The sequence below is a fragment of the Furipterus horrens genome, unplaced genomic scaffold (genome assembly GCF_987537825.1).
Source record: "Furipterus horrens unplaced genomic scaffold, mFurHor1.1.pri manual_scaffold_17, whole genome shotgun sequence".
NCBI classification, from domain to species: Eukaryota; Metazoa; Chordata; class Mammalia; order Chiroptera; family Furipteridae; genus Furipterus; species Furipterus horrens.
Genome location: NW_028327187.1, coordinates 78,540,358 through 78,567,589, shown reverse-complemented (window position 1 = coordinate 78,567,589; position 27,232 = coordinate 78,540,358). Strand labels below are relative to the sequence as shown.

At 46.8% G+C, this 27,232-nt stretch overlaps 2 protein-coding genes and 1 non-coding gene across 4 annotated transcripts in view; 2 read left to right on the top strand and 1 right to left on the bottom strand.

Annotated features, from left to right (window-relative positions):
- The first annotated feature begins 1,083 nt into the window (after window positions 1-1,083).
- On the top strand, window positions 1,084-8,283 carry TRO (trophinin). Its single transcript, XM_090265196.1, is given in 13 exon segments — window positions 1,084-1,393; window positions 2,032-2,136; window positions 2,246-2,309; window positions 2,466-2,468; window positions 2,555-2,631; window positions 3,163-3,254; window positions 3,954-4,033; window positions 4,125-4,167; window positions 4,588-4,650; window positions 5,213-5,327; window positions 6,133-7,171; window positions 7,174-7,879; window positions 8,055-8,283. Coding segments are annotated over 12 exon segments (2,640 nt in total). The 5' UTR covers window positions 1,084-1,129; the 3' UTR covers window positions 7,869-7,879; window positions 8,055-8,283.
- On the top strand, window positions 4,858-4,986 carry LOC149991352 (small nucleolar RNA SNORA11). Its single transcript, XR_016508758.1, has one exon. It is a non-coding gene; the product is annotated as a small nucleolar RNA SNORA11 (small nucleolar RNA).
- Window positions 8,201-27,232, bottom strand: part of PFKFB1 (6-phosphofructo-2-kinase/fructose-2,6-biphosphatase 1) — a 56,519-nt gene continuing 37,487 nt past the window's right edge. Inside the window, exons 9-16 of one of the 2 annotated variants that reach the window (XM_090265194.1) lie at window positions 26,861-27,068; window positions 24,081-24,227; window positions 20,396-20,500; window positions 13,951-14,080; window positions 11,226-11,288; window positions 10,122-10,186; window positions 9,891-9,998; window positions 8,201-9,776 (exon numbers count right to left, since the gene is read on the bottom strand). In XM_090265194.1, coding sequence (XP_090121320.1) covers window positions 9,717-9,776; window positions 9,891-9,998; window positions 10,122-10,186; window positions 11,226-11,288; window positions 13,951-14,080; window positions 20,396-20,500; window positions 24,081-24,227; window positions 26,861-27,068 — 886 coding nt within the window. In that variant the 3' untranslated portion in view covers window positions 8,201-9,716. The remainder of the gene's footprint in view (window positions 9,777-9,890; window positions 9,999-10,121; window positions 10,187-11,225; window positions 11,289-13,950; window positions 14,081-20,395; window positions 20,501-24,080; window positions 24,228-26,860; window positions 27,069-27,232) is intronic. The other variant, XM_090265195.1, reaches the window with a different exon arrangement.

Here is a 27,232-nt window from a genome sequence, read left to right as displayed (position 1 = left end):
CCCTACCACTCTGTAGTTGCATAATTTCCTGCCTACCTTGCTTCAGTCTTCCCCTGCATGGTGGAGGAAGAGGAGAAAAAAATACATCCTGACTCTTTTTTTGCTCTCTTCCTTTTCGCTCACCCTCCCTTTCAATCAGTTCTCAGAGAAAGGGGAGACCTTCCCGGAAGGGCTGTAGGGAGGTCAGATAGATCAGCAGATTGTAATCCTAAGTGTATAGGGCCCTCTGCCTCCCCCTTGGAGCTTGGGGCTTCACTTCCCTCCAGATGTGCAGGCTGAGACCACTGAAGAGGACAGTCTTGATGATGCATACCCTCTTGGCAGCAACAAAGGACGCCCTGGCTATGGACCCACCAGTTGCAAACTGGCCTAAGAAAAGCAAGACCAAGAAGGCCCCTATTAAGGCTATTACTAAGACAATACCTGCTGCCCCTCCAGTCCTATCTGCCAATGTAATTACCATTAACAAGCCTAAAATACCTGTGCAGGCTTTAAAACTGCCAATCAACCTCCAGATCAACTAGGTTTCAGCTACCACAGAGGCAGCCAGTATTCAGGCTTCTGCAGTCACCACTCAGCCTAAGAAAGCCAACAAGACAAAGAGAGTTACTGCTAAGGCAGCCCAAGGCCCTCAATCTCCAACTGGCAGTGAGAGTGTCACTACACAGATCAAGTCACCCTTGTAGTCCCTGAAACTGCCAGTCACCACACAGACTATCCAGGCTCCACTTGCTAGTGAGTCAGCAAACTCACAGGCCTTCACCAAACCTAAGAAAGCTTTGAAGGCTAAGAAGGCTGCCAGTAAGGCCATATATAGTGCCACTGAGATCTCACTGGCTTCAAATACCACCCACACAGCTACCACCCAAGGCCAAATTATCAATGAGACAATCAATACACAGGCCACAGCAGCCTCCATTCGAACTAAGAAAGCCTCCAGAGACAATAAGGCAATTGTTAAAGGAACAAATACTGACACTGAACTCCTAGGGTCCCCAAATACTACTGAGAAAGATATCAGGAAGATTGAGATCTCAGCAGCAATCTGGCCCCAAAAATCAAATGGCAAGAAGAGTGCCAATAAGGGCATACATTTTTGCCTGTGAGATCTCTGAGGCCTGCCATTCAGATGATCACAAACCAAGCCCTAGCAGTCACCCTCCAGGTCAAGAGAGGGTCTAGGGCTCAGAAGGCTGCCACTAAGGTCTGGCCAACTGAAAGACAGACTCAAATTGTTGACTAATGAGCCCAGGCCAAGATGGCCAGCTCTCAGACCAACATAAGTACCCTTGAGACTCAGGTTGCTGCTGCTGTCCAGGCCTTGGCAGATGACTACCTGGCTCAGTTGAGTCTGGAGCCCACAACCAGGACCTGGGGCAAGAAGAACCGAAAGGTGAGATGTATGATATCACCATCCTTAAATTTGCATTTGGATTCCTATCCTCCTAGTTTGTTCATTTATTCTATAAAGTTTTACTGAGACTTTTTACTCGGAGACAGTCCCGGTCTTCAGGTAGGCTATGAGAGATGTTGAGAACAATGTGATATATTATAGTTCCTGCTCCCTGGCAGTTCACAGATTAGTGGGAAAATAAGACATCCATACACTTAGCTACAACCTGGATATAATGCAGTGTGTGTTTAATTTACATAGTAGTTACCATGTGCCAGCCTTTGTGTTGGGTACAGTCACACAGGTTATGTTTTTATGTTTTGAAAGTAACTTACCAGCTAGGGATCGTAAGTCCCAGTTTGACAGATAAGAAAATTTGTGTCATAGAGAGAAGAGACTTGTCCAAGGGGTACAGCTAGCAAAGTTAGTGGTGGCCAAAAGAAGAAGAACCTAGTAGGAAATGAAATACCTGCCTGGAAGATGGTGAAAGACACCTCTAGGACTCAGAGTGGCCAAAAGTAAGGTCAGGGCCCACTACAGGGAGGGTTTAGGGGACTTTCAGGAGAAGTCAAAGTAAGGAGACAGAGGCATATCTTTCACATAGTGACTCTGGACCTTCCTTCTTTCTGGTGATGCAGTTCAAGCACCTGAATGGGAATGAGAGAGATGGTCATAATTACAGGTGGATCCCATGGGGCCAGAGGCCTCCACCACCCCAAGATGTGGCCATTTTGCAAGAAAGGGTAAGAATCCAATGCTGCTCAGTCTTTTTTCACCTGCTCTCTTCTCTGACATTCTTCCAAGTTTTCTGAAAACGTACTGAGATTTCCCCATGTATTCCTTTTCTCCTAGGCAAATAAGTTGGTGAAATACCTGTTGGTTAAGGACGAGACAAAGATCCCAATCAAGCGCTCAGGTAGAATCATACCAGCCCTCTTCCGTATTCCCCTCTCCCCCATGCCCTGGGGGTAATAATTTACCTTTGTGGCCCACTTTTTCTTTAATATGTCCTCCCCTACTCTCCTCTCACCGTATTAATGACATCTCCCATTAAACACAGTTTAGGACTCAGACTATACTGACCCCACAGGGCTAGCATAGGGCTGCTGCTCTGTTGCCCCATCTTAGCCTAGTTTCTCCCATCTCTCCCCTCCTGCAGACATTTGAAGGATGTGATCCAAGAATATGATGAATATTTCCCAGAGATCATTGAACGTGCAAGCTATGCTCTGGAAAAGGTGAAGGGGTAGCCTTGGGGGATGGACACAATGGTGACTCCTTGACTGGAACAAAGGTGTATAATATTCTTTCCGGGGGGACCGCAGAGACTCAGTAAGCCAGCCCTTTTACTGTGCAGATGGGCAGATGGTGGCCTAGGAAGGTGCATAGATTTTTCAAGAGTCACACAAGTCAGTGGTAAGGGCACAGTAGGACTTAAGCCACCCAACTTAGTCCTGGCTTCTATCTGCTTCTGGACATGTCCTAATGCTTACCTCTCCCTTCCATTCTCCATTCTCTGTCTGCCTACATTCCCACTAATTACAAGGGTAATGTTGATTATAATACCATATTTGTTGCCTGTTTGCTGTGTGTTGGCCTTGTAGATAAGTATTTTATGTGCCTTATCTCACTGATTTTACACACACACACACACACACACACACACACACACATACATCCTTAAGTACATGGGGAGCTGTTGAATGCTTCAGAAGCTTATTGTGTAGGCTGACTTTTGTAATCTCACAGGTTATTCTTTTACTTGGCAGACGTTTCGAGTCAATCTGAAGGAAATTGATAAGCAGAGTAGCTTGTATATTCTCATCAGCACTCAGGAATCCTCTGCAGGCATACTGGGAACGTAAGCTGCGGAGGGGCTGGGGTGAGAGGGAGGCTTCTGCTTTTGTCCATGGTACTACCTCATCCCTGTCCTTTCCCCCCACACCCTCTTAGAGAGGCAGGATAGACGGAGCCTGAAAAGCCCCTGTCCTAGCTCCCGCATATAGCTGGAATCCTGCACACAAAAGTGGTGCCTGATTATGATTGACTGAAGGGCATAGAAGCCGGGGGTGGGGCATCCCTGCTATCAAGTTGTCTGTCCAGAAGTTTCCCAGGAAAGCAGACCTGTCATTGCTTGTCTCTTCCCACTGGCCTTGGTAGAGTGGTTCTCAAGAGAAGGCTTTCTGGTGTGGGTGGGTCATGATGCTTGAAGGGCAGGATCATTAGTGGACTGTGCCTAGAATTCTCTCATGGCTGAAGGTTCTGGGAGGGAAAGAAGGGACTCACATTGACTGTGTGCCTGAGTCATACAAGGTTGCTAGTATTTCTTCCATCCTCTTCGGCAACCTCAGGAGGGAAGGATGTGATTTCCCCATTTTACTGTAGGAGACTGAGTCTAAGTGTCTTCTTGCCCAGGTTTACATAGAGCTTGAAGCATAGACTGGGCAAACTCTCCCATACCCGAGGAATCTGGGAGAGGCTGGCCTAGTGAGCTGGCTGGTGTGTTTTTTTCAGATTGCTGTGGGACATAAATATTGTCTTTGTCCTATCATTCTCCTAGGACCAAGGACACACCCAAACTAGGTCTTCTCATAGTGATTCTGAGTGTCATTTTTATGAGTGGCAACAAGGCCAATGAGGGTGAGTGGCTGGGCATGCAGCTGAATGGGTGGCCACTGTTGGAATTCCGTGTGTTCATTTTCTGTCCCTGTCTCCTCTGCCCTCCTTGCAGCTGTCATCTGGGAGGTGCTGCGCAAGTTGGGGCTGCGCCCTGGGTATGATTGGGCTCTCTCAGCATTTGCTGTCCATGTTGTCCTTTGGCAAGAGAGGATGGTTCCAGGATTGCATCAGCCTGGTGGTCTGGTGGAGTGGGCTGGGGTGCTGGACTGGGTAGAGGGCCCATGGCTCTGACCTGGGCAGATGGTGAAATGGTCCTGAATTCCCAGCTCCCTGTCTCCTCTATGTCCCCTGTCTGTTCTAAGATGAGATATATGATAGACATTCAAGGCATCCCTGACAAAGAACCATTTGGCTTCAATTGCCTGTTTCTAGTGACTGTGTATGTGTTCACTACTTTTCTGGTTTCATTAAGATAGCCATATGTGCTAGAAACGTCTCTTCCATGTTGGGAAATGTCTCTGTCCTCATCTAGGAGGTTCTGATCTTTGTTCATGGGTTATTTCCCCCATTGTCAGGGTGAGGCACTTGCTCTTTGGGGAAGTGAGGAAACTCATTACACACAAGTTTGTGAAGCAGATGTAAGTGGTGTTTTAGGGCATTGTCAGTCCCTGAAGTATTCTGGGTGTGTTGGTCTTGTTCATAAAGTGCTTTATAAGCCCTATTCTTACATTAGCTTTACAGATATCAGTATCGGCATCCTGTGCCCTAAAACTGAGCCCTGTCCACAATTTCCATGGGTAGACCATTCCAGGACTAGGCCAGATCAAACACAAGGCCTTTATTATAGGGTGTGCTCAGAGCAGGGTGCCTGAAGAATGGTTCCTCTGTTTACAACACATCCAATAGGAACTTGGGTTTACTCCTCACAAGTGGCAAGATACTTTGGACTTCCTGTAACATCATACTCTATACATGCCTCCCCTGCAGCACCAAGTGACTACTTTGCACATAGCCAATGGGAAATGGCTTCATATTGGATGCCAAGACCATGAAGTGTGTTTGGGAGTGAATCTGAGGGTGTTGGAAATCTTTCTCCAGGAGCTGAGTTTAGTATTTGTTTGAAGGAGGTTGCCACTGGTACCCAGTGGTTAGACAATAAATTTGTTTGTTTAGAAGGAAGTTTCATTTCCTTTCTCCAAGGTACCTGGAGTACAAGAGAGTCCCCAACAGCAGACTACCTGAATATGAATTCTTCTGGGGCCTGCGCTCCTACCATGAGACTAGCAAGATGAAAGTCCTGAAGTTTGCCTGCAAGGTAATAGGAGAGCTGCCCTGACTTAGTATATTAAGGGTAGGGGTTGTCCCTGATTGGAGAAAGCTATGTGCAGGAATGGGCAGGTACAGAGAAGCCTACAGTTCATATATAAACATATGGAACTTGATTTTGTCTCACGATACTGCTCAGTATAAAGTTTACATTGTTTCATTCATTATTCATATTTTGTATTAGTATGTTCAGAATGTTATAACAAAATACCATAGACTGAGTGGCTTAAATGACAGAACTTAATTTTTTCATAGTCTTGGAGGCTGAAAGTCCCAGATCAGGGTCCAGCAGTGTCAGTTTCTGGTGAAACCTCTTTTCCTGGCTGGCAGAAGGATGCCATCTTGCTATGTTCTCACATGGTAGAAAGAGAGCCTCTTCTTTTGGGGACACTAATCCTATTGGATCAGAGCCCCACCGTTATGAGTTCATTTAACTTCACCTCCATAAAGGCCCTATTTCCAACTATAGTCACATTGAGGAATTGTGCTTCAGCATATGAATTTAGGGGTGGGGCACAACATTTAATCCATAATATATATTTACTGTCTTATCATTTCCCATATTACAGATGAAGACACTTGGGCTCAGTGAGGTTAAGTAACTTATTCAAGGTCACCCAGCACCTAACTTATTAGAGCTGAAATTGGATCTCAAGACTGATCCATGATAGAGCTCCAGAAACTAAGAATTAAAAAAAAATTACTGCTATTAGTTTTATACTAAGCCCATAATATGTACTTAATACATCATTATAATGTTATTTTCCTTACAATGATTATCATTCCAATTTCAGGTGCAGAAGAAAGACCTCAAGGACTGGGCTGCTCAGTATCAGGAGGCAGTGGAGATGGAGGTCCAGGCTGCAGCTGTGGCTGTCGCTGAAGCTGAGGCCAGGGCTGAGGCAAGAGCCCAAATGGGAATTGGAGAGGAAGCTGTGGCTGGGCCCTGGAATTGGGATGACATGGATATCCACCACCTAACAAGGGAAGAGTTAGGCGATAATGCTCAGGCCTGGAGCACATTTTCATTTGAAACTGAGGCCAGAGCCCAAGAAAATGCAAATGCCAGCACCAACGTCGACTTCAGCAGAGGAAGTAGCGCCAGAGCTAGCTTCTGTGATGGTGCTAGTATTAGCTTCAGTGGTGCACCCAGTCCCAGTGGTGGCTTGGGTGACAGAAATGGCATTAGCTTTGGTGGCACACCCAGCACCAGTGCCAGCTTCAGCAGTGCAGCCAGCATTAGCTTTGGTGGCATACCCAGTACTTGTTCCAATTTCAGTGGTGGAGCCAGCATTAGCTTTGGTGGCATACCTTGTATCAGTGCCAGCTTCAGTGGTGGGGCCAGCTCTAGATTCAGTGGCCCACTGATCACCAGTACCAGTTTCAGTGGTGGAGCCAGCTCTGGCTTTGGAGGCACACTCAGCCCCACTGCTGACTTCAGTGGTTCACTCATTACCAGTGCCAGCTTTGGCAGTGCACCCAGCACCAGTGCGGTATTTAGTGGTACACTTAGTACCAGCACTGGCTTTGGTGGCACACTTGGTACTAGTGTCTGCTTTGGTGGCTCTCCCAGCTCTGGTGGCACCTTTGGTGGCACATTCACTACTAGTATCTGCTTCAGGGGCTCTCCTAGCACCAGCACTGGTTTTGATAGCATAGTCAGCACCAGTGTCTCCTTCAGTGGCTCTTCTAGCACCATTGCTGACTTTGGTGGCACACTAAACCCTAGCATCTGTTTCAGTGGCTCTCCCAGTACTTGTGGCAGCTTTGGTGGCACAATCAGCACCAGTGTTGGCTGTGGTGGTGCACTAAACACCAGTGCTGGCTTCAGCAGTCTGTCAGTACAAGCACCAGCTTCAGTGGTGTACCCACCACCAACTCTGGTTTTGGTGATATGTTCAGCACTAGTGCTGACTTGAATGGGGCACTTAGCACCACTACTGACTTTGAAAGTGCTCCCAGCACCAGCATTGGCTTTGGTGGAGGTCCCAGCACCAGCCTCTGCTTTGGCAATGTGTGTAACACCAACCCATGCTTTGGTGGCCCTCCTGGCACCAGCACCTGCTTTAGTGGAGCTAACAGTTCCAGTTTTGGTAGTGGACTGAGCACCGGTGTGGGTTTTAACTTTGGCAATGGGTTAAGCACCAGCACTGGCTTTGGTGATGGGCTGAGCACCAGCACTAGCTTTGGTGGTGGACTGAGCACTAGTGCTGGCTTTGGTGGCCGCCTGATCTCCAGAGATGGCTTTGGTGGTGGACTGGGCACCAATGCTGGTTTTGGCAGCACACTTGGCACCAGGGATGACCTTAGTGGTAGCCTCAACATCAGTGATGGCTATGGTGGTGGGCCTAATACCAGCTTTGACGGAGGACTGAGTACCGTCATTGGCTTTGGCAGTGGTTCCAACACCAGCATTGGCTTTACTGGCGAATCCAGCACCAGCACTGGCTTCAGCGATGGACTGAGCAACAGTGCCGCCTTTGATGGTGGAGCCACCAGCCTTGGTGCCTGTAATTTCTCCTATGGCTAGTGAGGTTTCAGGTAATTATAGCATTTCCTCAGCCAAGGCCCATGGGTATTAATATAAGTGCTGGAAGATGTTATAAGAAACCCCAAGGTGGGAGGGCAGGGTGGAGAGATTAGGACAATGGAAGAACTATGAGAAAACAGTACATTTCATACTAAAATATGTTCCTTTTTGGTGTTTTGTTCTCAGGTTTATTTCTCATGTGCACAGATACCACTAATGAGTTGCAGCTGTCCTTCCTTCCTATGGAGCCAAGGTGCGTCCTTGGAATCTTTGTCCACCCAGCAGTCTAAGCAAATACTACCAATCAACTGAAGTTGGCACGCCATGAAAAATTTGGTTGCCAATCCTGCTTTATTGTTTGCTTTTTGCATGCCGTCATATTTTGGTATTGGAGTTACATTAAATTTGCAAAATGAATAGGAGTTTTTTGGGGTCTTTTTTTTTTGTGCTTAGGTTGTTGTGACTGATATTTTGGGTTCATAGAAGAGTTAGGGATCAGCAGCATAGCTCTTTAGGGAAGAGGGGTTAAAAGACCAGGTTAGGCTAAAAGGCAAGTATGACTTCAATGGGGAGACACCTGGGGAAAGCATGGCAGGCAAAGAGATAATAGTTTGAACAAATATATGGATGTGGAAGGCCTGGAAAAGAATGCAGAGGGAGAAGGTTCTGGACAGTAATTATAGATTCATTTTGAGATGTTTGTGTAAGAATGGAGGGGGTGGGTAACTAGAGGTGAACATGGAAACAAGGCAGGGTTTTATTGGGTAGGAGAGAGACCCGACCACATTTCATAGGCCATGGTGGCAAAAGCCAAAAGAGAAAGACAGCAGATAGAAAAGGAATAGTCAGGAACTGACTGCAGTAGTGCATCTCTGAGAAGGTAGGATGGGATAGAATGCCAGAAAATAGAGGGAGTTTAAATAGGATTTAAGGGTGACTATGGAAGCAGATAAATGCAGATTCCCTTCAAGCAGTGATCAGCAACCAAAACAAGCAGTGTGGATTATGCAAGGTTTGGGTTGCTGGTGGTAGTGATGGAAGGACAAAGGAACAAAGTCAGTGAGTGGTTTGAGTTTGTTTTTTCAGCACTGGGTTGCTGGTAGCTGCCCCAAAATATGACATGCATGCCTTCTGTGTAGGAGGCATGCTGCTGGGGATCCTGTGGATGACACAGAAAGTTGTAAGGACTTGGGGTCAGTAGTCAGACAGTGGGACGTTTATATTTAAGAAGTCAGATTGGGGAGAAGTCTACATGATGTTAACGTCCATGCAATGGGTGATTAGTGGAGTTGAGGGGGGCTGGGAGGCCAGGGTATTGTTTGGATTATTTATATGGACAGCGATAACATTCAGAATGACAGCAAGAACTGGAGAAGAGAGGAACACTGTGGTCCAAGTACAGCTTCTCTGAGTATGGGGATGATGGTGTCATGCCCCCAGCCATACTGCCCACAAGGCTCATAGGCAGTTACAGAGATCTATCTCCTACCTCACTTTTGGAGGTGCTACCCTAGAATTCTTTCTGCCAGGAAACTCTCCCATTCCACACCCCCACAGTACCAGAGCCACTTCACAGGGTCAGGATGTGGGAGAAGCCTCACAGTGACCATCTTTCTCCTCTTAGATGCAGCAAAAGTTTTCATTGATCAGTTTCATCCAGTGCTAGACAGCTCCTTGCTTGTAGCTAGAAATCAAGACCGGTTTTAGAACTGCTGAGAGCTCCTTCACTGAAAGCAGGGCTTTCCCAGTAAGGCCAAATTCAAAGTTTTCTCAGTGTAGAACAAGGATAGAAGCTTGTAAAGGTGGAAGACAGTGAAGAAAGAGGTAGTTTGGCCTCCCGGGAAGGAGTCAGTAGTGAGCAGGGACGGTGTCCAGGGCTTCCTCACGTTCTCGGGTGATGTCCACATTCTGAGAGGAGAAAGCCCAACATGAATAGGAAGAAGAGAGCAGTGTGGGGCCCCCACCCCTCCCCTGGCTGTTTTCACAACCAGGTTCTCCCCCCAGCCAGTCCTGAATCCTGACCCTTTTCTGAGCAAGCTGGTGGAATCTCAGCCTGGGGCCTTCTTGGCAGGGGTTGCTGTAGCCCTGCATCTCCATGGTGCCTCCAAATCTGGGCTGTGTCCAAGATTTCTGGATGATGGTTATTTACTCGATGTTGCGAAACACCCAAGGTCTGTGGGACTGGGGTGGACTTTCAGTATGGGAGGGTGCTTTTGCCATGTGCCTGCTTAAGCTACAGAGTACCTCACTTACCTCGGGCTTCTCCCGGTGTGTGTTTACAGCCTCCACATTCAGGTAGATGGACTCCACTTTGCAGCCTCAAAAAGAACAACCCGTCCATCCATAAACCCCCAAGGAAAGTGCAGGTCTTCCCTGAGGTGTCATCCCTTACCACCTCCATAACCACCCACAGCCCCAGCTCCACACTGTGCAGTTGTGCCTTCCCTTCCAGGATGGACATTTAGACCAGCTCTGTGATGTGTGGGGAAGACACCAGGCCTAAGAGGCAGCCAATGGGGCGTCCTCCCAGCTCTTCCCCTAGTAGTCTCAGCATTCTCTAAGCCTCTGTTGCTCAAATGTCAATGGGAAGATGATCTCAGGGGCCTCCCCCAGCTCTTGTGGTGTGTGAGACAGCAATCTGATCTATATAATGATGGAGCTCTGCAGATCCTCCAAGCTGAGTCAGCTGGTGAAGTTGAGGAAGGGTCTTGGGGCCACTACCTTGAGATCATCAGTTCCAGGTAAACTTTATTTAGAGGACAATGGTTATGGAAACAACTGAGGTGTGGAATGTCACAAGGGAGTTTTGGGGGTTCTGAATAAAGAGGAAGGTGGTATCATTGGGGCCGGGGGCTGGCAGAGGAGGCCCACTGTCTGTGGAAACCCTTCTGTATAACCCCATCTCTGGGTTGCACTCTACTGTGGGCTTCGCTACACCAACTGCCCTGCTCACAGTCCAGAAGGGATTGGAGACTTCTCATCAACAACTCACAGCTAACTAATGCCCCAAGAGAGAGTCTAAGGTGTCCAGGCTAGCTTTTGAGCCCTATCTTCAATCTGGTCCCAACGTATACTTGTTCCTCTGGTCCCCTTTGGGAATGCCCCAGACCAGCTACAACTTGTTGTTCTATGCTCAGTGCTCTGGTAGAGACAGAGAAAGTTAGGGCTAGGACCCAGTTTAAAGGCCATCCCAGTTTTTCCCCATTCTCTTCTTGCCACCACCAGTCCCACCTCCACTAGCAGCCAACTACCCACCCAAGAAACCTCCACCATGACTCTACTATGCAAATGGTAGGCACTGGAGGCATACATATGGCCTCAAAGTGCCGTTCCCAAGATGAAGGTGCGAACTCTCACCATAAGCCACAGGTGTGAGTTTGAGCACTGTGTGCAGAGGGCACTTGAGATACGGCAGCTCATCTGGAAAGGATGAGAAAGCAGCCATCAGAGACAGGGTGCTGGGGAGGTCACCAAGTCCCCAGCCTGCAGGTTTACAGAACTTCCCCTGTTCACACCCCTTCCCCGTGGTTGGCCCCCACCCACACCCCCAATGAGCCCACTCTCCCACACCAGGGAGGAAGAGAGCAGAGAGGAGGCCAAAGGGCCCTGGGGAATGCAGCCAGACTGGGTCCCCCAGGACGGTCAGGCTGGTCACCTTGGAGGTGGCCTACCTCCTCACTCACAGGACAACCATGACCCCAAGGCAGACCTCGCCCCGCCCCCACCTCCACCCCAGCCTCTGGTCTTCCACAGGCTCCCCAGCCACAGAGGCCCACATTGCCTCTCTCCAAGAGTTTCCTGAGAACCTACTGCACACCAGGCCCTAGAAGGAGGCGTGCGGGTATCTGGGCAGCTCCCACAGCGTTTTTCCCCACCCAGGCCTGTGCCCTCTGACTCCTCTCGCTCTTGTTGATGGACAAGCGTTCCTCAATTCACTTGTTTCCAGTTATTGGCTAGTATGCATACAGTTTCCTGAATATTCCCTTACCATTTCTTGTATGGGCCTATGTGTTATTTACCAGACATCCCCGAGGGGTGGGGATGATCAGGCCCATTCCACAGATGAGGAAAGAGGCTCCGAGAGCGAAGACACTCGCCCTGAGGCACACAGCCGGGAAGGGGCAGTGCTGGGCCTGGCACCCGGAACCCTCTGAGTTCAGATGTGTACTTGGCCCACTGCAGTCTGCTGCCACTGCTCCTGAGGGGCTCACAGTGTCTTGGGGGTGACACCCTCTACCTGTCAACACTCTGAAGACACCCACCTGCCCACCCTCCCAGACTGCTCATACCACTCCCCATCTCCCTTCAGTGAGCCGAAACCCCACGGCTCACGGCCTCCCACCCACGAGGTTCCTCCTACGCAGTTAAGGGGCCTGCCAATGCCCTCCCAGCCCCCTAATACATCTCTTTTGGAACTTTCCTGGCCATCCATCCTGCTCCTCCTCCTCATCTTTGTCACCATCACTGTCAGGCCCTGGGCCCAGCACTTTGGTGCACTATGTCCTTCCAACCTCCCCAATACTCTGTGTGAATTACTGTCCCTCGTGGCACACATGACGGAACAGGCTCAGGATAGGGAACCCACTTGCCTGAGGTCTCTGACCCCGCTCTGCCACTGCCTCCACAAATGGCCTGGTCCTGCCTTTTCTCTCTCTGGCCCTTGGAGGTCCTGCCTCTCACAGCATCGAATTGGACTAGGCTACTCTGAGGGTGCCCCAGCTCTGCGGCCTGGTGGGCTTGCTTTCTTAGTCATGTCATCTCTCTGGGCCTCGGTTTCCTCATCTGAGTAATAGGGGTAGGAGCATGTGCTCCGCCTGCCTGGCTCAGCTCCCAGGGCAGCTGTGAGCAGCTGGTGTGGCCTGCGCATGAACTCAAGTAGGACGCGGGTAAAGCAGTGTGCCAACAGGACATGCACCTGCTGCTGACACACTCCATGCATGTTTTGGGGGAAGGGAGATGTCGGGGAATGTCTAGAATTTATCTGAGATCGAGTGCCTCCCTGCCCTTCTGAGCCGCATGAACAAGGTAGGGCCAGTCACTTCACCTCTCAGAGCCTCCATTTCCTCATCTGCACAGTTGGGTTACAGTGCCTGCCTCACAGTCTCAAAGACAGAACTAAGCAGTAGATATGTGGACAGTATCAGAAATCTAGTAACACAAAGGACCCCACCCCAACCCCCATCACCTTTTTCCAGTAAGGAGAATGAGGACCTACCTGGTAGAGTAAATGGTTTGCCCAATATCTAGTTCTCAAGTTCCCTGCATTCCAATTTTGGATGATTCCATATTACAAGTGTTCTTGATTTTGAAATTAACAGTGTAGAAACAACACAAATCTGCAAACATTGCACACTTCAGATATGACTTTGCTGTGTCCTCACACACCCTCACAGTGTCCTGGAGTTGCCAATACTCCAGCATCCACATCAGAAGTGTACTCTCACACCTGAGGGTGGCACAACAGTCCCTTGCCAGGCCATCTGCCTTAGTTTGTGACTCAGTATATGTAGTTAGTGTGTAAATACTCTGTAAATAACAACGTTTAGATATTTTTTTTAAAAGAAATAATCATTTAAGTTTTTAAAAATGAAAACACTATCTGGAGGAAATCATCTCTACAGAAAATATAGAAACCTATAATCAGGATCATGAGGTCACAAAAGGCCCATTAATACCTGATGACAGCATCCTTTAGAGAAATACTGGCTCAGCTTTTCTGGATTGAGGCAGACTATTCAGGCTGGCTTTGAAAATATTAGCTCAGAATGGTAGTAATATTAATAATAACAGCTAACACTTATGTAGCCCATGCTATGTTTCATGAACTGTTCTAAGCTATTTACAAATGTTGATTTATTTAAACTTCATCATTATTCTCCCCATTCTAAAGGTGAAGAAACTGAGGTGAGAGAGGTTAAAGTAATTTGCCAAAGCTAGTATGTGATAGAGTAAGAACTTGAACTCAAGCATCTTTGTTTTAGATACTGTGCTCTTAACCACTAAGATATAAACCACCAGTTGCTAGTATCAGAGTCTCAAATCACATCCAACTCCCCTTGCCAGGAAGAGAGAACAGTGGTACCTGAGCTCTTATCCAGGAAGTAGGCTAGAAGGCACCGCATGACAGCCTGGTGGCAGATCACCAGCACATTTTCCTGTCGTTCTAGCTCCATTATAACTGGCTCCAGGCGCTGAACCAGATCCTCATAGGACTAAAAATAAGAAAAATACTTGGGTCAGAAAGGGAGATGAGGTACATTTTCCTGGAGGAGAGGAACTCTAGACTAAGAATAAAAAAAACTTGGTTGCAGTGCCAGTTCAGTTGTTGACCCAGCAGTATGACCTTAGGCAACTCACTTCCTTTCTGGGGTCTTGGTTTCTCATCTATTGGATGGGGGGGGACAATCAATATATTCAACTAGATATCAATAACAATAATAAAACTTTCCACTACAAAAATTCTTAGAAAAGCTAGATAAAATAAATTCCTGCACTGATGACTTTTCAAGAAAATAAAGGAAGCATCATAAATATAGAGTTTCACCAAAACATTAATTTGGAAGAATGTAAGCACCCCTATGTTTATTGCAGCGTTATTTACAATTGCCAAGGTATGGAAGCAACTTGTGTTCATCAGTAGATGAGTGGATAAAACAACTCTGGGACATTTAAACAATGGAATACTACTTGGCTGTAAAAAATAAGAAACTTTTATCCTTCGTGACAGTACAGATGGACCTGGAGAACATTATGCTAAGTGAAATAAGCCAGTCAGAGAAAGACAAATACCATATGATTTCACTCATATGTGGACTCTAATGAACAAACTAAACTAACAAGCAAAACAGAGACAGACTCATAGATAAAGAGCAGGATGACAGCTAAGGTGGGGGAGGGTAGAGTAGAGGGATTGAGTGAAAAGAATAAAGGACTTGTAGACATGGACAGCAGTGTGGTGATTGCTGGGGGGAGGGGGTATAATGGGACTAAGTGATAATGAACAATACAATAAAACATAAATAAGTAAATAAATATAGGGTTCTAAAATTAAGAAAACCTTGGGGAAAAAGAGTGATAAGTGGATGTAGAAGCTACAGCTATCCTGGGGGCATTCATCAATCATGCTATACAAGATGCTTGAGTTTTTAAAACCTTATAGAGACAGGAGACAAGGCCTTAGGTATGCACAAGTTAGGGAGTTGTGACTGAAATTCTCAAATAAACCTGAGACTCTCAAAAAGCTACATTCTCAATAGAAGTGTAAACTTGAAAAAAGTATATGTATAGGCAAAGGGAAACAATACGAATATGTATCTGTCTCTGCTTGACTCTTACTACAAAATATTAGGAAATGCCTTCTATAAGAACGTACAGCCACAAGTCCACCCTTCAGTGGGTTTGTGGCTGAGAATTACACTATCCATATGTTTTGGAAAATGTTAAGTTGAGATTTTAATAAAAAGTAATTTCAAGTTGTTAGCATCCAGGAGTGTCCGGGTGAAGCAAATAGAAATTTTCTCTGGATTCTCTCAACTCAGATTGCATGGGACTCATTCCCACAGTTAATTTTTTTCCAAACTGAAGCTCACATGGTATGCAAGAAAAATATACTATCATGAGTGAAAATAAACAGACAAAAAAAAAAAAAAAAAAACCAAAACAGGAAGGGAACCTTAAAAATGTAAGATGAATAATGCAAAATATAAAACAAATATGTTTAAAATTTTAAAGAAGTAAAAGAGGGAGTAAAAAACATAAGGAAGAAATAAGATGCTACCAAATAAATGATGTAAATTTGTAACAGAACTAAATAGAACTGTAGAAACAAAAAAAATCATTAATATTGAAAACTCAACAGATGGAGTAAACAGAAGACTAAATACAACTTAAGAAATAAGAATTCTGGACACTGAGTCTCCCTCCACAACTAAGAAGGAATACAACTACCTCAAAACTAGAAACTACCAGAAGTTCCAGAAAACAAAACTGCATGGAAGTCCAGCAAACAAAGATATAAAGAAGAAATACTCATCCAGACAGGGAGGAGGGGCGGAGCTGGGGCGGAGAGGACGCGGTGTGGTGGTGACAGCGGCAGTAGCAGCAGCGGCAGCAGGCCAGTGGAAAGCGCAGTTTACACGTTTTAAAAAGTCAGGAGGGACTTCCGGCCAAGATGGAGGCTTAGATGGACATGCTCGGCCTTCCTCTACAACTAGAGAGGAATACAACTACTTCAAAACAAAAGATAACTAGAAATTCCAGAAAATAAAACTACACAGAAGCCCAACGTATGAAGTTATAAACCAGCGGCGCTCTTTGGGCAGGTAGGAAGAGCAAAAGTTCCAATTTTTTCCCCTTTGCTCCCCTCTTCCCAGTACCCCCCTTCCCTCCAGCAATCCCACCCCCCTTAGTTCATGTCCATGGGTCGTGCATGGAAGTTCTTTGGCTTCACCCTTTCATATATTATTCTTAACTTCCCCTGTCTATTTTGTACCAACCAATTACGCTTCTTGATCCCTGCACCATTTCCGCATTTCTCCCCCTTCCCCCTCCCTCCCAGCTGATAACCCTCCAAATGATCCCCATACCTATGATTCTGTTCCTATTCTGATTTTCTTAGCTGGATTTTGTTTTCATTTTTTAGATTCAGTTGTTGATAGCTGTGAGTTTGTTGTCATTTTAGCGTTCATAGTTTTGCTCTTCTTCTTAAGTAAGTCCCTTTGACATTTCATATAATAATGGCTTGGTGATGATGAACTCCTTTAGCTTCACCTTGTCTGGGAAGCACTTCATCTGCCCTTCCATTCCAAATGGTAGCCTTGCTGGATAGAGTAATCCTGGTTGCAGGTTGCCTTTCATCACATGGAATACTGCTTTGCTTGCCAGTCCCTTCTGCCTGCAAAGTGTCCTCTGAGAAATCAGCTAACAGTCCTATAGGCACCCCCCTGTAGGCAACTCTCCGCCTCTCTCTTGCTGCCCCCTGGACTCTGTCTTTGTCTGTCACCTTTGGCATCTCAGTCATGATGCATCCTGGTGTGGTCCCCTCTGGGTCCAGCTCACCAGGGACCCTCCGTGCTTCCCGGGCCTGTATGTCCATCTCCTTCACAAAATTTGGGAAGTTTTCCTCATTTTTTTCAATTCTTGCTTCCTCGTTCTGCACTGGTTGACTGTTTTTTTCTTCCTTATGTTTCAAATCATTGGTTTGAACCCCGGTTTCCTTCCCTTCACCATTGGTTTTGTGCGGATTTTCCTTCTTTTCACTTAGCATAGCCTTCACTTCTTTTCTTATGCATTTGCCCTACTCAAGCATATCTGTCAAGCCTGTGAGCATCTTTATCACCAGTGTTTTGAATTCTGCATCTGTTAGGTTGTCTATCTCCTCATCTGTTAGATTGGCTATCTCCTCGTAGCTTAGTACACCCCCTGGAACCTTGATCTGTTTCCCTTTTTGGGCCATACTTCTCTGTCTCCTCATTCTGACAGGCTCCTGTGTTTGTTTGCCTCCACATCCCAGGTAGAGCCATCGCTCCTGTTAAACGTAAAATTCATCAATACGGGGCGACCTGTTTCACCACATTGTGGCGCTGTATGTGGGGCAGGGGTCTGAGAGGGAACAATGCTGCTTGCCCAGCACTTGCCCCTTTTCAAGGTACCTCTCCCACTTCTGCATCGGATTGGAGCCCCTCCAGCTGCCGCCCCAGCTGTCGCCTCCACAGGGGTAGGCACGCAGACGTTCCAGGACCGCAGGGGCCCTCCACACAAGCAGACTCTACCAAGACCGGCATTCTCTGCCTCCGCCCCAACCTGGGACTGTGAGCTGCGAGGTCCGGTGAGGAGCTGGGAATGCTCCCCAGGTGTCCCTCCTTTTTTTTTTATGTGTTTTATTGATTATAATGTTACATTTGTCCCAATTTCCCTTCCCTCTTCTCCCCTCCACCCGGTGGTCCCCCTCCCTCCAGTTGTCCCCCCCTTTTAGACCATGTCCATTAGTTGTGCATATAGTTCTTCTCAACCTCTCTCTGTCTATTCCATTCCCTCCTACCATGCTCCTTAATTCCTATATCATCTCCCTCCCTCTCCCCCTTCCCCCTCCCTGCTGACCTCCCCCCAATATGCTCCCCATACCTATAGTTCTTTTTCCACTCTCGTTGCCTGTTTAGTTTGCCTTTGTTTCAATTCCCTAGCTTCTGTTGTTGTTTCTTGTGATGCAGTTTTCATTTTAGTGTTCATAGTTTTGATCCTCCTTTTTCTAAACCAGTCCCTTTAACATCTCATATAACAGTGGTTTGGATCTAATGAACTCTTTCAGTTTTACTTTGTCCTGGAAACACTTTCTCTGCCCTTCTATTCTGAATGACAATTTTGCTGGATAGAGTATTCGTGGTTGTAGGTTTTGGATTTTCATTACTTTGAATATTTCTTGCCAGTCCCTTCTTGCCTGCAGGATCTCCCTTGAGAAGTCAGCTGATAGTCTAATTGGGACCCCTTTGTACATGATTCTTTTCTTCTCTCTTGCTGCTTTTAAGATTCTCTCTTTATCTTTAACTTTTGACATTTTGATTATAATGTGTCTTGGAGTGGTTCTCCCTGGGTCGTTTTTTTGGAATTCTCTGTGCTTCCTGGACCTGTAAGTCTATTTCCTTCCCCAAGTTTGGGAAGTTTTGCTTTATTATATTTTCACTTAATTTTTCAATTTCTAGTTCATCTTCTTCGCCCTCTGGCAAACCAATGATTCTTATGTTGGGCCTTTTACAGCTGTCCCAGAGGTTTCTGACCCTCTCATCATTTTCCTTGCTTCCCGCTTTTTCTCTCTGCACTGGTTGACTGTTTGTTCCTTCTCTGTGTTCTGGTTTGTTGATTTGAACTCTGGATTTTATTTCCTCACCATCTGTCTCGTATGTGGTTTTGTTCCTTTTAGTATGAGTGTTTTCCGATTCTTTCTCATCTTTTTCCAGATCTTTTGTTAATTCTGTAAGCCACCTGATAACAATGGCCCTGAACTGAGCCTCTGACAGGTTTCTTATTTGTTCATCTGTCAGGTTCTTCATCTGTTGCCTGGTGAGCTGCGCCACCGGGATTTCTATAGTTGTCTGCCTCATTTTGACAGATGTGTTTTGTTTTCTTGGGCCGGCTATAGGGGGCAGTGCCTGTGTACTCGTCACAACCCAGCGACCGGCGCCTATCCGCAACCTATTTCGCAGTGCTGTGGCGGTTTGTGTGGGGGCGGGGGTCCAAGATGGATTCACACAGTTATTCTGCTAGGAGACCGGGATCCGTCCTCCCGCCCCCTAGGCATCACTGTTCGAGGCGATGTGGTGGCTGCTTCTCCCAGCGTTGGGGTCGTGAGCCGCCAGGGTTTGACTGCAGCTGGGATTGTCCTCCCTGCCGCTGGGATTGTCCTCCCTGCCACTGGAATTGTTCTCCCTGCCGCTGTCCCTGGTGGGACCGCAAACAGCACCACCCACTTTTGCTCTTCCTACCTGCCCAAAGAGTGCCGCTGGTTTATAACTTCATACGTTGGACTTCCGTGTAGTTTTATTTTCTGGAATTTCTAGTTATCTTTTGTTTTGAAGTAGTTGTATTCCCCTCTAGTTGTAGAGGGAAGCCGAGCATGTCCGTCTAAGCCTCCATCTTGGCCGGAAGTCCCTCCTGACTTTTTAAAACGTGTAAACTGCGCTTTCCACTGGCCTGCTGCCGCTGCTGCTACTGCCGCTGTCACCACCACACCGCATCCTCTCCGCCCCAGCTCCGCCCCTCCTACCTGTCTGGATGAGTATTTCTTCTTTATATCTTTGTTTGCTGGACTTCCATGCAGTTTTGTTTTCTGGAACTTCTGGTAGTTTCTAGTTTTGAGGTAGTTGTATTCCTTCTTAGTTGTGGAGGGAAACGCAGTGTGTCTGTCTATGCCTCTATCTTGACCAGAAGTCATATGTATTGTTTTATCTTTCCTGATGTCCAGCTTTTCTGATAATTGTCCCCAGGAATTTGTATCAGAAATGGAGTATGACTAATAAATACTCTAAAATGTAGAACTGTCTAAATGGAGGCTGGGTAGAAAGCAATGAGGATTTACTTCAGATGGGGATAGGGAGCTGATGGTCTGGTTCATGTGGTGGCAAAGAAGTAGGTCAAAACATTAACCATTGTCCACTTGGATTCCAACCCTCTGCCAAGAGAGGCTATAGCTTTAGATAACTTGACAATAAAACATCAGGAAAGAAGAGTATGTTGAATTATTTCAAGTGCCTTTAGTGAAAGGATACCAGAGGAAGTCTAGGATAAAGTGAGTCTGCCTGAAAGCAGAGAGGAAATAAGCAGGCAAATATGTAGCTTTTAAAATAGGAATCTCTTGCCTATAGACAAGAATCTGAGACATCCAAGGGCCAGATAATCATGTGCCTTGTGGAATGGCAGTTGCTGCAAAATATGCTTTATCTTGTTTCTAAAGCAAACTAGGAAACTATGGCCTAACAGTGGAATGGAGACACTGGGGAAGAGTTCTATGAATCGGTCCACCGTTCAAACCTTACCTCTCCCTTGGGATAGCGGTAGCGATATTTATCTTGGTCCCTTAGTGCAAATTCTTCAGGGTAATGTTCCTGAATTTCTTCATAGGTCATCTCCTCACACACACCCTGAGAAAAGTTATTTGAAGACAAAGGTATTCACAAGGTGAAATTCACACAGCCTTTATTATAGGCACCTCTCCCACTTCTGCACCGGACTGGCGCCCCTCTAGCTGCTGCTCTGGTCATCATTCCCAGAGTGGGTGGGTCTGCCTTTTTTCTTCTTCTTATAATTATAATCTATTTACTCACAGAGGAACCCCTGCAGAGGTGGAGTTCAAGGTTGCATACAAGTAAGGCTAAGTGATTGTAGAACAGCAGCACCTAGGTTGCTGTGAACATAGCTCTGGGTTTGTGCCTGCTATCGGATTGTACGTGTGTGTGTACACAGGTATGTGGCTGTGCAGGTGTGAGAGTGTGTGCACGTATATAGGTGTGTTCAGGATTAGTATATGGTAGGTCTCTGTGATGTTTCTATATGATTGTCCTAATAGGTTTGTAGGTGTACATTGTATATATATATGTATGGATTTCTATCAATATGTGGGCTTAAGGATTTGTGGCTTTGCATGACTGTGGTATATTGAGAGACCTATGCTTTGTGTTTGTGTATTTATCCCATCATATGTAGTATGCTTGTGTAATTATCTGTGTGTATGTTCAGGGTGTCTGAGCATCTGACAATGTGCCTGCATGGGTGTTTCTGTGGCATGTGTTTTCATGTGTATCTCAGTATATCTGTGGCATGTGTATCTGTGACTATGTTTGTTCCTCATTATGTCTCTGGTATATATGTGTGAACATCTGTGTGCCCGTGTCTGAGGTTTGTGTGAATTTGTGGTAATATTCTTGGGGCTGTGTATCTGTATTGTATATGTCTATGGTATGCCTCTGTGTTCATGTGATGTAGAAATATGCAAACACTGCATGTGTGTCTATGGTGATTGCAATTATGGCTATATGTATCTCTAGGTGTTTTTGTAAGTGTCTGTGTGTGTGCATGTGCATGCATATGGTGTAGGTGTTATTGGTAGATATGTCTGAGAGAGAGCCTGTGTCTGACTAGTGGGTCCATGTGTTTGTGAAGTGCATGTTTGTGACAGTAAGCATATGTGGGGTGTGTGACTCTGTATGCAAGTTGATGCCATCCACAGCATGGTGCTCCCAATTTATAGTACTTCTCATCCCCCCTGCCACTACCTCTGCTCCAGGATCTCTGGCAGATAAAGAAACTGCTACCCACAGAAATCTCAGAAGGCAAGAATTAGTAAATTCCTAATCATTTCAGAGTGGGCCTAGAGGAGATACATTCTCCTCACCCAAAGAAGAAATCGAGAGCTCAGAGACTGTTCCTCAGGAGCATATGAAGGCTCCAAGTCCACTGAGAAGTCTCCAAAAGTGAGATGGCTGCTGCTGTGGTAGGAAAGCGATGTTGAGTTTATAAGTTTTCTTTCTGGTTGTATGGATTCCAAGGATTAGACCTTCCTATAGGGGAAACAACAGGCTCTGGCTGTTGTCTTTTGAGCAACCTAGAGATTTCACTTAGGGGTGAGGTTCACTTCTGCCCCAGCCCACAAACAGCTTTTCATTGTCAAACTTCTCTAACTGACAGTGCCCTTGAGGGAAAGTGTGCCCTACAAAATACCCAAGTCCTTACACATTGACTTCACCTTCTTAATCTGAGGCATTCTGGGAACCTATTGCCTGTGGAAATGGTCATTGAGTCCCTATTGACTTAAGGAAAATCGCCTAAGCTCTCTGAATTTTATTTTCCTTATCTGAAAAATAAAGAGAATTACAATTACCCCACAAAGGTGTTTTGAATATTAGAGGTAGTATGTGCAAAAGAGACTAGTGTACAAAGCACACTTTAAAGACTCAATCAATGGAACTAATTATTAATATGTTATAAATCATGGGAAACAAACCAGAAACTTAGGCATCATTCTAAATTCTTGCTTCTTCCTGAGCCACCTCCTCATAACTGATTGCTGAGATTCTACCTCCTAAAATTATCTCAAATCTATTCCTTTTTCCTCTCTCTTAGCCTCCCTGCTACAACCTTAACACTTCTACACCCAGCTTAAGCTGTTCTCTCTGCCTGGCATACCATTCCTGCTCTCCTCCACTTGGCTCAGTATTAACCCTCCAAGTTAACACTGGCATCATTTCCTCCAGGCAGATCCTGGCCAGGCCAGATGCCCTGCCCTGACATCTATGCATCTGTATCTGGCCTATCAGAGCCTGTATTACACACACCATTTTGTATTCCTCTGTTTATTCCTCTGTCTGCCCTGTTTAGCCTGAAAACTCAGTGAAGACAGGAACCAATCTTTATCTCCAGCATGATCCCGGTGGTGAAACCAAGTAGGTATCCAATAAATGTTTACATCACTTGTGTGCCAGACACAAAGCATAACTGTACTCTTATGGTGAAATGTTTGCATATTTTCTTGCATGTATTTTATAGAAAGTACATGTGATATCTAGAACAATGCTGTATATACCTTTTCTAAGTATGTGTATCACTGTGCATCTGTAGTTAAGTACATATGTATGCATGTATACATGCATACTTGTCTATTTATACAGGTATACTTAGTAGACAAGCAAGTTAACCTACCTACGTTCAAGTTATCTACACCTGTGGTGAAGCTTTTACTCTGGGGTCTAACAATCATAACCTGTGCACTGCTACCTCAAGTCAGCATATACGTAGTGCAGGTGAGACAATGGAGAGGAAAACAATGCCTTTTCAAAAAGCTCATGAGAAAATCTGACCCTGAAGAGAGATTGCCATGTCATGAGGGTCAGATGCAATATTCCTTGAGTTTTTCTTCTTTCCATCTCCAGTGCCTCCCTCATCTTTTGCCTGGGCTAATGCAGCCATCTCCATACTGGTCTACATGCTCATTCTGGCCTTCTTCCTACCTACTCTCCACATGTGGCCAGAGTGGTCTTTTTTTATTTGAAAAAAAAATGTGAATCACATTCAAGCCACCCCTCCTTGGCTTAGACCACATCAATGGCTTCCCTTTTATAGGGCAGCATCCAAACCCCTCAACATGATATAAAGCCCTATGAGCTGCCTTCCTTTAAAACCTTATCTCCCTTATCTCCAGACCTTACGAACACAGCCCCAGCTTCTCCGCTATTCCATCCTCAGTCCTCTGAATATGCCATGCTCTCTTTTTACCTTTAGGACTTCACATGAGCTGTTCCTTGCCACAGAAATTAAATTTATCCCCTCACTCCCAGCCCATTTTGCCTGTTTCTTTTTTAACCTCTAGCTTCATGTAGGAAGCTTTCCTTGTAAATCTCCCATCACCAAGTCTTGTCAGGAGCAGCCTCACCCTCTGAGCCTCCACAGTCCCTTGTACTTCCCCACTCACAATCCTTTGTCACATGAGAAGGAGTGTCTTATTTACTGTCTGCCTTTGAGTTCCATGAGGAAAGAAAACTTGTCTGTTCTGTTCTGGCCTTCATTGGATTCTCAACATACAGAATAGTGTCTGGCATATGGCTGGTTGTTAAGAAATTTTGATGAATTAATTAGGTTGCCATAGAGGACAGAACAGAGGCAATCCAGGGTATAAGCCCAGAGTCAAGCCCCGCCATCCACCAGGAAATCCATTCCCCTACGTCTCACCGCATCAATCTCATTCAGGGCCTTCCACTGCTCATAGGGGACGCCCAGGGCCTCAGCTGTCTGGATAGTCCTCTTCATGTGGCTGGTCCACACTTTCAGGGAGCTGATGCCCTGGGACTGAATGAAGTTGGCCAGGGCATAAGCATACTGGAAAGTGGGGGGTACAGATGAGGGAACAGGGGAGAAAGAGAGAGATGAAAGAATACAGGGCAGCCATGAGAACAAGTTCAGATCTGTCATAAACACTAGAATGATGATGTACAAGCATGAATACAGAGCTTAAATATTTCCAATTTATAATATTTCCCAAGGGAATGTAAAAGAGTATGTTTGTTTATGTGTGTATATTTGTTCACTGATACTTGCTCACTGAATCCCCTACTTCGTTACTCATTTGTTCAAACAGCCCACTTGTAACATTTGTGGAGCTTGGACAAGAGGACATATGGAGACACTCCACCCACAATCTACCTCCCTTCTCTTCCTGCCTCCATCCTGCCATTCATAGATGTTTATAGATAATCCAGTCATATCACCACGTTCTGTCCACATGATATCTTCACCAATCACCTGATCCACAAATTGACCCTTTTGCCACCTCTTCACCTGGCAGTGAACACCCCTGTGATGTGGCCTGCTCTTACATGGACAGACCCTGGGATAGGGCCATGCAAGCACTGGAAACAGACACTAGATCACAAGAGCAGGGATTTCTAAGGCTCTGGGTACTCAGAGTGTGGTGTAGGTGTGGTGGGGATTTGGGGGATATTTCTTTTTGATTCTTGGAATTCTCATTGCTTTAGTATGGTTCCTGGTACCCAGTTTCTAAAGGCATTCAAACATGTACTGAGTATATGTGGATCTATGCTGGGTAATGCGGTGTCCTGTTCTCAAGACACAATCCGTGCAGTGAGGGAAGCAATCACAGCACTGAGAGAAGCCACGCAGGGCTGTGGGAGCCCAGATGAGCAAGGGATTCACTCTCCCTCTGCGAACAGTCATGTTATTAGTCACAGATGGTGTGTGAGGAACATCTGCACAAATGCATAGATATAGGCACACATTTCTATGTACAAATATGGGCATTGTGTACACACGTTCTAATAATGGATTCTGAGCCAGCAGTCAGTGTGCTCTGGTGGAAGGAACCCTTGACTGGGAAGTAGGTGATGGCGCTAAATAGCTCCAGCTCCCTTACCCAGTCCCCATGTGCCCTGGGATGCATGCCTGCCCCTCTCTTCCAGTGAGATGTGAACAGCATGAGCTCGCCCAGCCTGGTCTCTGTGAGTGGAGATCAGAAAGTGGATGGGGAGCACCCAGAGCACTCCCTAGCACACAGTAGGGAAGAGCTGCTGTGACTGATGTGGGTGACAGTCAGTGGGAACGTGCATGGTGCACTGTGCCCATGAGCGTGAAGGTTGGGCCGGGTGGTGCACGCACACGCTCACATTTATGCAGAGGGAGGCACGCCATGTGGAGATGGCCACATGTGCAAACTGGGTGCTGAGCTATGTGGGCAAGGCCGTGGCCAGCCCCAGCCAAGAGACCCCTGGCCACAGGTGGTGCCACGAGGTGGGGTTGATGCCTCTGTGGCCTCTGACTCTGCTCTAAGGAGTAAGAGGGGTGAGAGTCAGAGGTCAGAGTCTACCTGGAGAGGATGCTGCAGTCTGAAAGCAACAGAAAGGGAGGAGCCCTGAGGATAGCCTTCTGGTGAGGTGTCCTGCCTGTTGAGGGGCAGGCAGGGAGGCCTGGTTTTCAGTCCTGGCTCCAGCTGTGTGTGATCTACCTGGGACTGCTCTCTGCTCCTGTCTGAGCCTCAGCCTCCTCATCTATAAACTGGTGACAGTACTGCCCACAGAGCTGCTGTGAAAATTAAACAAGGCCACACATGTGGAAGTAGATGGCACTGTGACTGTACACAAGTGTCCCATAAACAAAGGTGCTCCTTCCGTCCTACACCCCACTTCCCACTTGTCCTATCCCCAAGGGATTACTCCCAGCAAGGATCTGTGCTAAGAAAGCCCAGGCACAGGGCTGAACCCTGGAGAGAATGTGTCCTTTTATTGAGCCAGCACCCATAATGTGCAGGTCACTATGCTTGGCTGGATAGAAGGGACTCATGCCATGGAGTCAGAGATGGGCCAGTACTGGGAGAGATGGAGCTCAGGGCATGGTGACATGCCTGGGGTCAGGAGAGGTCAGGAGAAGGCTTCCTGGACCAGACCGTGGGACTCTGCAAGGGAGTATGGGAGGGTAGGAGTTGAAAGAAGGAGTAACTGGTGGTGGTGGGGTAAGTGCTGACACTGTGATGACCTGCAGTGGTTTAGAGGTGTAACATCAGCCTTGAGTAAAGGAGAAAAAGATGGATTCAAGGGTGGGGCACTTCAGTACAGCTGTCTGTGTATGTAATGGCCACTAGGTGACAGAGGAAGGCAGCCTAGGTGGGGAAACTGCACAAGTGTAGGCACAGGGTTGTCAGAGAGATGAGGGGACCGGTCAGGCAGTAGCAAAGGGAGCTCATCATACAGGGGCTGAAGGAGCAGCCAGATCTGGGCAGGCCTGGAGTGCCAGGACCAAGCTCAGACCTGCAGCTCCTGTGGGCACATGATAGTCCTTCAAGCATGGGTCAAGACTGAGTGGCTGACAGGGCAGAAGAATGGGAGTGACCTGTCACTGAGCCTCCTCGCTTCCTCAGGACCCAAGCAGTGGCCTATTCCACCACCCATGGCCCACCTGGTTTAGCTTAGCCAATGCCCCTGGGTGCATGGGGCCCTTCTTACCTGCTTACCCCGAGCTGAGAGGCCAGAGTCACCTCCAATGCGGCCTCTGAGGTTGAGTTCACTCTCACCATGTCGGCATAGGTAGATCGAGCGGGGTGTGACGTGGATGTTCATAAGATAGTATACTGTGCGGCTCTGTATATGGTCCTGTACTCGGTTCACCATGTAGCGCGTGCCCACGTCGAAGATCTTGATGTAGGACAGGTGGCTGGGCCAGTCCAAGCAAGAGCAAGGACAGTTCAGGGGCTGATGGTGGAGAGGCTAATCCCAAGAGAAATCCCCAACCACACACCCTGACTTCAAGCATCCCCCACAACCCAGCTCTCACCTACCTTTCCTCTAACAAGATGCCATGCCTTGTCCTTTTCCGGA